At 38.9% G+C, this 10,751-nt stretch overlaps 1 protein-coding gene across 3 annotated transcripts in view; it reads left to right on the top strand.

Moving 5' to 3' along the window:
* SLC24A2 (solute carrier family 24 member 2) overlaps nucleotides 1-8,432 on the top strand; it is a 105,140-nt gene extending 96,708 nt beyond the window's left edge. For all 3 annotated transcript variants that reach the window (XM_088054248.1, XM_088054246.1, XM_088054247.1), the window contains 3 exons: nucleotides 5,483-5,572; nucleotides 5,990-6,156; nucleotides 8,183-8,432. In XM_088054248.1, coding sequence (XP_087910374.1) covers nucleotides 5,483-5,572; nucleotides 5,990-6,156; nucleotides 8,183-8,432 — 507 coding nt within the window. The remainder of the gene's footprint in view (nucleotides 1-5,482; nucleotides 5,573-5,989; nucleotides 6,157-8,182) is intronic.
* The last annotated feature ends 2,319 nt before the right edge of the window (nucleotides 8,433-10,751 follow it).

The raw sequence follows: 10,751 nt of genomic DNA on the forward strand, positions 1-10,751 counted from the left end.
CAGAAGAGGTAATGGGCTGTATCAGTATAACAAGCTACTTACTTTGAGCATTGCTGTCAAAGAATTAACCAGATGGTTGCATAAACTGTCTAACATTTTAAGTATGCTTCATTACTGTATCTTCACAATATTCTCACTTATTTCTGTGTGCCATCCCCACTAATCCCTTCCTAACAAAAAATGATGCCTGCTATCACAGCTCAGCATGTGCATCATGAAACAATTTTCAATGAAATCTATGAGATAAAAGTTAAAGCAAACCTAAAATAATACTCAGACTTTTTAGATAGGCCTGCCATCAGGGGCTCGATTTGCAAGTGTGGTAATTTTTAGTCAGAAACCCAAATTCTGCATCAGGATGCTCAGATTGGCATATGCATATATAAAGTGAATGCTTGTGTGCTGTATACTGATTTGAAAGACCCTATGGAGCCTTTGACATCCTCTGTGGGTGTCCACTTTTCAATAAGTTGTTCTTTCCATCTACAGTCTTTTTTCTAATGTATTTTTTATCTCCACACAAAGAAGATGGTTTCCCTGCATTTATTTATACTATTCTGAGATACATTTAGTGCCATAAAACCCAGAAGCCCTAGAAAAAATTATTTCGTAGACAAGGTCTCTGGTTCTAAAGTTAGCAAAATTCTGCTGCCTTATTATGGTCTGGTGCACACATATGCAGATTTTTATATACTTAGAGTAGATTATGCGTTAGTTCAGCTAACTGTCAGCTGATTGACTAGCTGAGATGTTTTAATGTGTTTAGCGCCTTAACACCTGCTCACATTAAGCCAGTATATATTAAATCCTTACTATAACATCAATAATGTTGTTTGCATATCTCAGAGGTAGGTGTGCCCTTGGTGAATTTTTTTTCCTGAGGTTTTTGCTCAGGTGTTTTGAGCATTAATGGGTGTTTTTCCTGTACTAATGGCTGTTTCCCCAGTGGCTCTTTTGAGGTCACATGTGTAACTGCCCACATTCCTGGAGTAGCAGATATTGAAAGACTGAAAGAAAAGCTATGTGACCAAGGTGCCCCAGTAGGTCAGGAGCAGTTATTGAACACCACCTCCTTTATTATAATCATACTCCACTGTCCATCCCTTTGCATTACATGCCAGAAAAATGGATCTTGGGGCTCTAGTCCTGCCATCACTGGACCCATATGGGGGAGTTCCTTCTCTCTCTGCAAATTCCCATTACAAACAAAGAGCTACAGCTTCCATGAACTCTTGTTGCCATACAGAGATGCACTGTTACCAAGGGTACAAGGACAACATGTTCCTGTACAGATTCAGTTAGAGGAGCAGGTTCTGAGTAATCAGAGTTAAGCACTGTTAAGTGTGAAAGAAGGATCAAACTTTGCAATGCAGATACATTTATGTACGAGACAAACATGTGAATCATTCAGGTTAAAGATGTTGGTAATAATGCTGGCTAAAATGAAAAGAGTTACCTTCCAAATTATTCAGCACACACTACTTTCCAGAATCAATCTCTTAGAAGAAAAGCCTTCATACCTGGATTATTTTTTCTACTTATAGCCCTGTTTTTCAGACATTGGCATTAAATAAATTTATAGAAATGTATAAAGAAAAATGTTCTAAACATTCCTGATAGACAGGAACAGCACTAATACATCTAATCTACAGTGGAACTACAAAATCCTTTTGCTTTTGTTAAAGGAAAATAGGATATGAACTGAATGAGCCATGATTCTCTCATTTATATGTTACTAGGACCACACGAGCCAATTGCTAATAATCTCTGCACTCTGTCTTTACAAGGCAACCACCACAACAACTACTGAAAAAGATGGAGAGAAGTATTGCTGTCTGCTGTCTCTGACTAAGACTTCTAGGAAAATGATTAGAATTGGCAGCTCTCTGTATTCCAAAGAGCTAGGGAGTAGAAATTACATAAATCTCAAAAGAATGCTGAAACTAGTTATAAAACTAGCAAGATTATTATTGTTACACCCTGGAATAAAATCTAGCATACAAAAAAGTATCAGCATTCTTGTTATGGCTTTTTAAAATTTTCATCTATATGCAAATTATATAGCAGCATCTATGGAGTCCATTTTTGATTTCATCGCTTGTAAAATGCACAAGCTTTAAATATTGCCCTTTCTGAATTTAAATGTTCCCCATTTTAAAATAGGTAATTTAAGTGTTAAGCTTATTAAAGTATCTTGGACTGCTGCTTATCAGTTAATTTTAGTGGGAGAGGATTAGCTAAGACAGGCAAAGAGTACACATGCTGCAAAGTTACTGACTTGTAATTCTTAGCCATCCAAATTCTGTGGGTGTCTGACTCAGATAGGCAGTGTCTCCTTGTTTTGCCAGAACCATTTGGTGTATATAATCACACCATCAGAGAGGTATTACTGACCACTATGGCTCTGGTTCTATTAGTTTTGCTTAAGCCAGTGTATGCTTAAATCTTGAGTATTGTGTGGTGATCATTCAAATTGCATTGCTGCAAGGTGCTCTTTGCAGATTTTGTGACCAGTTCAAACAAGTTTATTACTCCATTGTCTCATGAACCATATCTCTTGCCAAAAGATCTCAGCTTTTACAAGGAAGATGAAAAATGTTGAAAGTTGGAAAAGTTGACTACTAAGAATGGTGGGAAAAAACCTGCTAGCTGCTGGTTAGTTTTAAAAGAGGAAACGGTTATTTTCACTAATTTATTTCTAGTCCAGTCTTAATTCTGCTCCCACTGGTGTCAGATGGTTGTAACATAGATATATTTCTTTCAAATTTTGTTCCTTTTCACATTACGGTCTTCTACCCTCCATTGCATATAAAATTTTGATTTTAAACTTAAAAGTCCATCTGAGTAGGTTTTAAATATCATAAGCTCATTGTCATATTTTCTGGTTTGACAGAAATTTAGAACTCTGTTTTGAAAAAGTAACCCTGTAGTGAGTTGAGAGGCAATTAAGAAATAGATCAACCAAAGTACTCTCAGTAGTTCTAAAAACAGTGCTTGTGACAGCAGTGGAATTTATATGAAAAGGATGTTTCCAGCTGCCATGGTGGTAATTTAAGGGTAATCTGTTTAAAACCCCTACTGGACCACTTCTTTTACTCCAGCAGAGGTGGAGTTATTATATTATGAGGGAATTTAGAATCACAGATTCATAAAATGGTTTGGGTTGGATGAGAACCTTAGGAGATCATCTAGTTCCAAGCCCCATGGCATGGGCAGGGACACCTTTCACTAGGCCAGGCTGCTCAGAGCCCGGTACAGCCTGGCCTTGGACACTGCCAGGGATGGGGCATTCACAGCTTCTCTGGACAGCCTGTGCCAGTGCCTCACTATCCTCATACTAAAGACTTCTTCCTAATGTCCAATCTAACCCTACTTTCTTTCAGTCGTCTTGTCCTTGTCACTACATGCTCTTGTAAAGAGTCTCCCTCCATCTTTTTTAGAGGCTCCCCTTCATGTACTGGAAGGCTGCAAATAGGTCAACCCAAGCCTTCTATTACCCAGGCTGTACAATCCAAATTCTCTTAGCCTTTCCTCACAAAATAGGTTTCCATCCCTCTAGTAGTGTTGTTAAATCTGCATCCTTTTTAATGTGTGTTCCTGTGTATATCCAGTTGTGAAATTGTATAGGTCATGCTAGTCAACATGCTCAGTTCTCAGGAGGACATTTAGCATTATGCAAAGTACACACAGGGAGTGAGAAAGTGCTGTGTAGCACAGCCAGCAGCTGCACCTGCTGCTGGAGCAGATACGGACCTTGTATTTGTCCCATGCTGTAGATGATTGTGCACAATTGCCATTGCTGACTTCACTCACCCTTTTTACATAAGTTGATGTCCTGAGCTCATTCCAGTTACATCAGCAGAAAGTCTACACAGTCTCATTGAGCTACAGACAAGCTGCATTGTTTTCAGGTTCAGCTGGCAAAACAGAGTGACATTCCTGTTTGACCAGCTCTAATGGCCAGCCCAATACATCTCTTGGTCTACAGCCATACTGTTCCATGCTGATCAGTTCCTAAAGGTGAGCTGTTTCATACAAATGCCTGTTGGTTTTGTTATATAAGAAAAGCTGGCTGTGCAGCTAGTAAACTCCCTAAAAGCAAAGTGTTTATTATGGCTTGAAGAAACTGAATCAGAACAAATGGTATTTTCTCTCCAAAAGTCACATTGAGGTAAAGTCCTGCAATCCCATCTACTCCCACAACATCTAGGAATGATCCACAGTCTTACAAGCCTCCTGGTGCAGCTGGGGCATGACCTGAAATGAAAGTGGGCACAAAAATTCTGGAGTGGAAGTGGATTTAGTGAGGACCAAATGGGAAGAAGTACTGCAGGACTGAGCAGCAGCAGCTGAAAGAGGCATTCAGACTGGTATAACTTACTTCCACAGGCAGCCCTGCTGGTTATTCATGCATATTTATAGGACTCTGCTAGTCACATGTCAGAAATCATCTGGGGTAACATCTGCATTCAGAGGGGCAATGAACATAAAGATTGGTAGAATTCATTCACAGGACAAATTTAATTTTAAGTACTGATTTGATTTAGAGTGTTTGCCTGGTGCAGTACTGCAGTTTTGTTTCCTTCCTTTAGTAGTTAACTTGACCTCTTTTTGTTATGTAGATTCAGTTAGTCAGTAGGAAATATGGAAAATGCAGAAGATTGGAAAGAACATAAACAAAAAAAAAAAATCATTAATCTGAATATAACCCACTCATTGGCTGCAAGAACACTCTGTTCAAAATATGACACTAGTAAAAGAGATAGTGAAAATGAAAAATTAAGTCGCTTTGGTGCTACACAGAGTATTTAATTCATTGAAGGGCCTGATGGTATGTTTTGCATATTTTTATAACATTATAACATTAAATTCCTCTGCAAAATGAAGCATGGAAAGTATGTGTTTAACATACCTTCTATTGAGAAAGTGAGTCATTTTCACAAGCAGAGTAAATGACGAAATAAATTTTACGTGTGCATGTTTTTAGCTCTGCCATATGGCAGTCTTTGTTATACTGACTGTGAAATTTGTTGCAAAAAATTACTAATGTAGGAAAGAAAGATATGGGCAGCTGTTGAAGCAATTTGAAAACATTCATTCTGAGGAAGCATGAAATTATTAATAAATTTAGAAGTCAAACCACTATTGAGATAAACACATATGCAAACTGCATCGTAACAAATCATGATAAAAATCACAACCCAGAACTTGCCATTCATCATACAAGATCTTAGGAGATCCTGTTTTATGACTGAAGCAATTAGAAGAGTGAGGCATAGGTTAAGTATAGTACCGGTGTCAGGGCATCTGTTTCTTACTTTTCTTACAAGTATTTTGATCATCTGATGATTATCAGAACAGTTGCTTAGAACAGGCCATCAGAAAAAATGAGAAGCCACTCTCATATTGAGAAATAATTAAGAATATGGCATGTCACCCTTCAATATAGGTTTTCACTTGTTTCTCCTTGTTTCTGTTTCAGACATCAAGAAAATTTTTTCCTATCACGTTTTTTGGCTCTATCAGCTGGATTGCCTTCTTTTCTTACTTGATGGTCTGGTGGGCACATCAGGTAAGGAGGTGATACTGGTACAAAATAAAAGCCCTGCATTATGTTTTGCACAGTAAAAGATCATTTCTAATCAGAGTCCATCTATCTCATGCTGGGTGCTGCTTTATTTTGGGAGCTGTAACCATGGATGAAGCAGATCACTACTCACTAAACTGAAAGTAGTTCAGAGAGCTGTGGTTGACCAGACCACAGGACTTGATCATCTTGTAACATCAGAAGCATCAGCAACTGCCTGTCAATACCTTATGCTTCTATTTGAAAGTGTTATCTTTCTCCTGATACATGGGGAAATCCGTGAAAAACAGTATTTCTCTGATCTTGTCTAGTATTCTCCAAGCTAGTGGGAAAGTCCAGGACAGCTGAAAACATTTCTTCACTGCAGGACACGTTTTTCTGGTTTTGTTTAAACCCTTCTAGGTTGGAGAGACCATTGGTATCACTGAAGAAATCATGGGGCTGACTATTCTAGCTGCTGGCACATCCATTCCTGACCTTATTACCAGTGTTATTGTAGCACGCAAAGGTCTGGGGGACATGGCTGTATCCAGTTCTGTTGGAAGCAACATATTTGACATCACAGTGGGGTAAGTTCTACGCCAAGAAAATTGTGTTTATTTTAAACAAGTCTTTTGTTCTTAGCACACTGCTGTGGTATTGCCCACAAGCAGCAATCTTTAAAAAGGAAAGTGATACAAATATGCAACAAATGTTACTGTGGCAAGTGCTCCGAAGTTTATAGATATCTGCATGAAGAAATGTTATAAATTTGTTGCCTAATCCTTGCTTTGATATATTACAGAGAGGCTTAGGCAAGTGAAATGCACATTAAAATTGTGCAAGGGCATTGTTCCGAAAAAGAATTTCAAAGCTCTTTATACTTTTGTGAGGTTGCTGTTTGCTCTCTGCTACCACTCATTGTGCTTATATTAGAGCTTTATTTATAAATGATGATCAGGAACAATTCATTGCCTCTGCAGTAATAATGTTTGCTGTAATAACAACAGAAAGTCTTTGTCTTGTGTAACTCGTTTAGGCTGCTGTTGACATGTGATTAATTTTTTTTTCTATACCTGACAAGTTCCAAATTACAAACCAATTCTCTGTTAACAAAAAGGACCCTTTTTATAGCTCTGACAATGTGAAGCTGCATGAGATGGTGCAGAAGTTTTCTATTTACACCTCACTGCTTCATGGCAGCTCTAGGGTAATGATTGGTGGCATAATGTTACAATTCAAATTATTTTTTGATTTTTTGAGACCATGGTAGATCAGGTTCAGGAATGATATAATCTATGCCTCAGTGTTTCAAAAATGTGCAGAAAATACACAGATAAATTCTGTCTTTGTTGCCATAGTCCCATCTTCAACACAGGATGGAGGTACTTAGAATCATGTGCATATTTTCAATTTCTCCATCTTTGGTTGTCTCTTGCTATCACACAGAAGAAGACAGGTCTAGTCATTGTTACAGTCCCAGATAGCCTGGTTGTAGAAGAGATCCTGGTTTTCACAGTTGAAAATACACCAGCAACTGCACAGAGGTACAGAAAAGGATCCTGAAGTTAGAATGTATAATAAATATCTTTTTTACTTTATCTGTTAGCTAATGGCAGTATTTTAGACATAGTGGGAAAACTTGGCCACTTTTCTATTAATCCAGAAGCATTAAGTCTTTGAAGTATTGATATGCAGCAAACCTGTAACATACTTGGAGTATAACTCCAACTTGGAGTACAGAGGATGCATCTCAAATTTATTTCTCTTTTGCAGTGCTTGTTTACTTTTTAAAAAATGTTTAATCTTCCTGCTGATGGAAATGGTTTTGTCCTGTACCAGTCTGCTACATTTACAACAGAAATGGCACAGTGGAGCTGTAGAGTGGTGTAGTTAGTACTGCAGCTGTAATAAATTATTCTCTCTTAAGCTGCTTATTCAAAGTTTTAATGTTGTGAGCTTCTGACAACTTACTTCATGCTTTCTAAGCCTGCTCAGCTCCAATCAGTGTCTTAAATATTTATTTCAGCTTGACATCCTGCAGAGGGATATAGTCTCCTTCTGTGGCGTGAGAGATGAGAAATGCAATGACAGCAAACACAGAAATAGAAGTTAAGCTGAAGTTCAAATGAAGTTCACAGTTTAACAGAGGTTTATACAGTAAATGTGGACAAAGATATTTAAGGGTGAAATTTTGCAGGCAGTGCCTTGCAGAGTGCTGGTTCTTCATGGCAAGGACATGTTTCTATGCAACCCACCCTCCTGTCAGGCAGGCTCTTGGAAAGAGTGCAAATAGCTTCTTCTGCAGATGGTGTGAAATCTAGTAACAAATGAAAGGGGTTTTCCTCTTCACAGACAGGATGCCAGGTGATTTGCCAACCAAGGGACATATAACTCACCAGTATAACCGGTGGAAGGGGGCCCATGTGTTCTCCCCAAGAACCATGAGAAAGCTTACAATCTGTATTTATGCAATTATTAAAAGAGCTGAAACTCTTCCTGCCTCACTTTATGCAGGAATCCTTTGGCCGTGTTTTGAACTGTTGCCAGAAACTTCCTAGTGCTCCCTTCTGGACTTCTCCAGTGTTTTAATTTAATTTTTCTGTTTCTTGACAGCCTTCCTCTTCCATGGCTCCTGTATGCTGTGGTTAACGGCTTTGCCCCGGTGACAGTCAGCAGCAATGGTCTGTTCTGTGCAATTGTCCTCCTCTTCATCATGCTGCTCTTTGTCATCCTCTCCATTGCTTCCTGCAAGTGGAGGATGAATAAAATCCTGGGTTTCCTCATGTTTGGGCTTTATTTTGTGTTCCTGATTGTCAGTGTCCTCCTGGAGGACAAAGTGATCCAGTGTCCTGTCTCCATCTAGTGGAAAGTGATGTTTCTCAACAAAAAGAAAAAAACCAAAACAAAACATATATATTTATTAAAGAAATGATACATATGTCAAAACAAAAGAGAAAAAAAAAAAAACCATGGTGGAAAACTTCAGTGGGAAGAACCCATGGATCTGTAAATTTCCTCTTCCTCAATTTTAAAAGAGTGAAAGAAAGAGAAAGAGAAGGATACAAAGGGTGAACCTCAGAGCTGAAGAGTGGCTGCTGCTGGACAGTGCAGTTACACTTGAAGGGCTGGGTCCAGGTGCACCGAGGGCTTCTCTGCTGCAGAACATCCTCGCTGCTCAGCGCTGGACACGCTACGTACGCACGGCAACAGTGAAAGTTACTGCTTCTCCTCTGCCTACGGTACATGCCCGCTGACTTCTCGTTCTCTGTAGTAGAATACACAGACACACAGTGTGCTCGGCTCGTAAAGCTCTCCTCTTCTAAGGGGAATGCTAATGTTAACTTTGTGGAGGCACCACCCCCCCACACACCCTGGTACAGGATTTTTCTGATAACCTGCTGAAACGCCTGAGTGGAAAGCATACACCAAGCAATGAGTCACGAGCAGGGAAGGGCTTGTATGCCTCTTCATGTAACTGGATTTATATGATGTGATTTCAGCAAAGCCAGGGGATTAATCACTGTTTCGATCATCTGCATCACAGGTCTGAAAAGGCAATCAGCAGGATGTTAATGGTGGCTTTTTTACATCTTGCAAAACTCTTCAGGTTCCAGAAACTCTGTCTCTGGCACTGAAGCCATGATGCCTGACCATTTTGTAACTGGTGCAGATTTTCATTGCATTCTCATGCAAAGACAGAATGGGGATAATCTTTCTTCTGTAATGGCAACACAGCATGCAGTGACATCATACAGCTATGCGAACACACCATTTTTTCTAATGCAGCAATATCAACAGTACCAATGGCTTTCAGATGCTGTTATGAGTTTGCCTTTTCATGCCAGAATAAAAAGGCTAATTTGCTTATGCATAGTATTTCATACAGAAAATAGAAGTAGTTATAAAGTGGCAGCCTAATTGCTAAGTGAATATATACTTTATAGGCTTTCACTATTCCTTGGAGTGTAAGGACCTTCACAGCTACCTATAGTTATTGCTGGAAGAGATCTCCAGCTGTTGTATAAAGCTGGGGCAGTTCACATTTGCTGTTATAAATCTTGAAACTAGGTAGGAGAAACACAATTTAAATACAGTGGAGCTGCAGGAAACTTACATGAAAATTCTTCAGTATTGCTGGAAGTGTACATGTCTAAAGAAACTCAGGAAGGAGTGAAAATGCAACATCCTTTTTCTGAGATACTGAGAGAAGGAGAAGGTCCAAACCTAGAGAAAAAAAAAAAAAAAATAAAGCAAGAAAGGAGAAAGCAACTAACATTCATCTTTCTGTAGTAGTAGATGATAGTCTGTAGTTTGGCTGCTTTTTTAAAAATGAGAGGACTGGAATGAATGTTAAGAAATTATTTCAGATAATCATCATTTGTTTGTCCAAGTCTTTTGTGCAATTAAGAGTTCATGAAGTTTCAGTGCATTTCTGTGACCTGTTTCAGCATTGTTTTATATGTGTATTGTGCTCACAGTGGCAATGCCACACTCACATCTGTGTAACAGAAGGCTCAGCACATTTTTTCTTGTCTGTTTTTCCCTGCTCTGCACTGTTTGTTTCTCACTCATCCCCTTCTCCTTTACTGTTTTTCCTGTTATATGTCTTTGTATGTAACGGTGTATGATTAGAAAGTAAGGACTTGACAGAAAACAATGGTAGAGAAAGCAGTACAAAAATTCATATTAGGAATATTAATATTATGTGATACCATGAAGAAAAAAGTGAGATGTTAATGAAATAAATGAAGGATACTAGGAGTTGCAATGTCTGCTACTCATATGTTGTCCTAAGTCCTAGCTACATGCAGAATCAGTATTTGATCTTAACCATACAACAAGCAACATCTCTTACTTCTTTGTGCTTTTTAGAGTGAGCTTCTCACATTGAGAGCAAAAACTTGTCCCTCTATTCAAGATCCTTCACTGGTGCAGAATCCTTACCTGTCTTAACGATAGTGCTGCCCGTCTCTTTAACATTTGTTCCCATGGGTGTACGCAATGGAAAGGTGGGTGTATGGACATAACTGTGGTACCCTCTGCTGACAGAGCAGCAACCTAAAGCAAATTCATAACCCAAATTCTGACCTGAGCTGAAACGTGTGTCCCAAAATACATAGCTGACTCCACAGTACAGTCTATTCCAGAGGAGTCACCAAATGCTTTTGTTTCTGATGACAGT

The sequence above is a fragment of the Pseudopodoces humilis genome, chromosome 4, assembly GCF_049639895.1.
Source record: "Pseudopodoces humilis isolate 2021_Gansu_Grassland_sample_001 chromosome 4, ASM4963989v1, whole genome shotgun sequence".
Lineage (NCBI taxonomy): Eukaryota > Metazoa > Chordata > Aves > Passeriformes > Paridae > Pseudopodoces > Pseudopodoces humilis.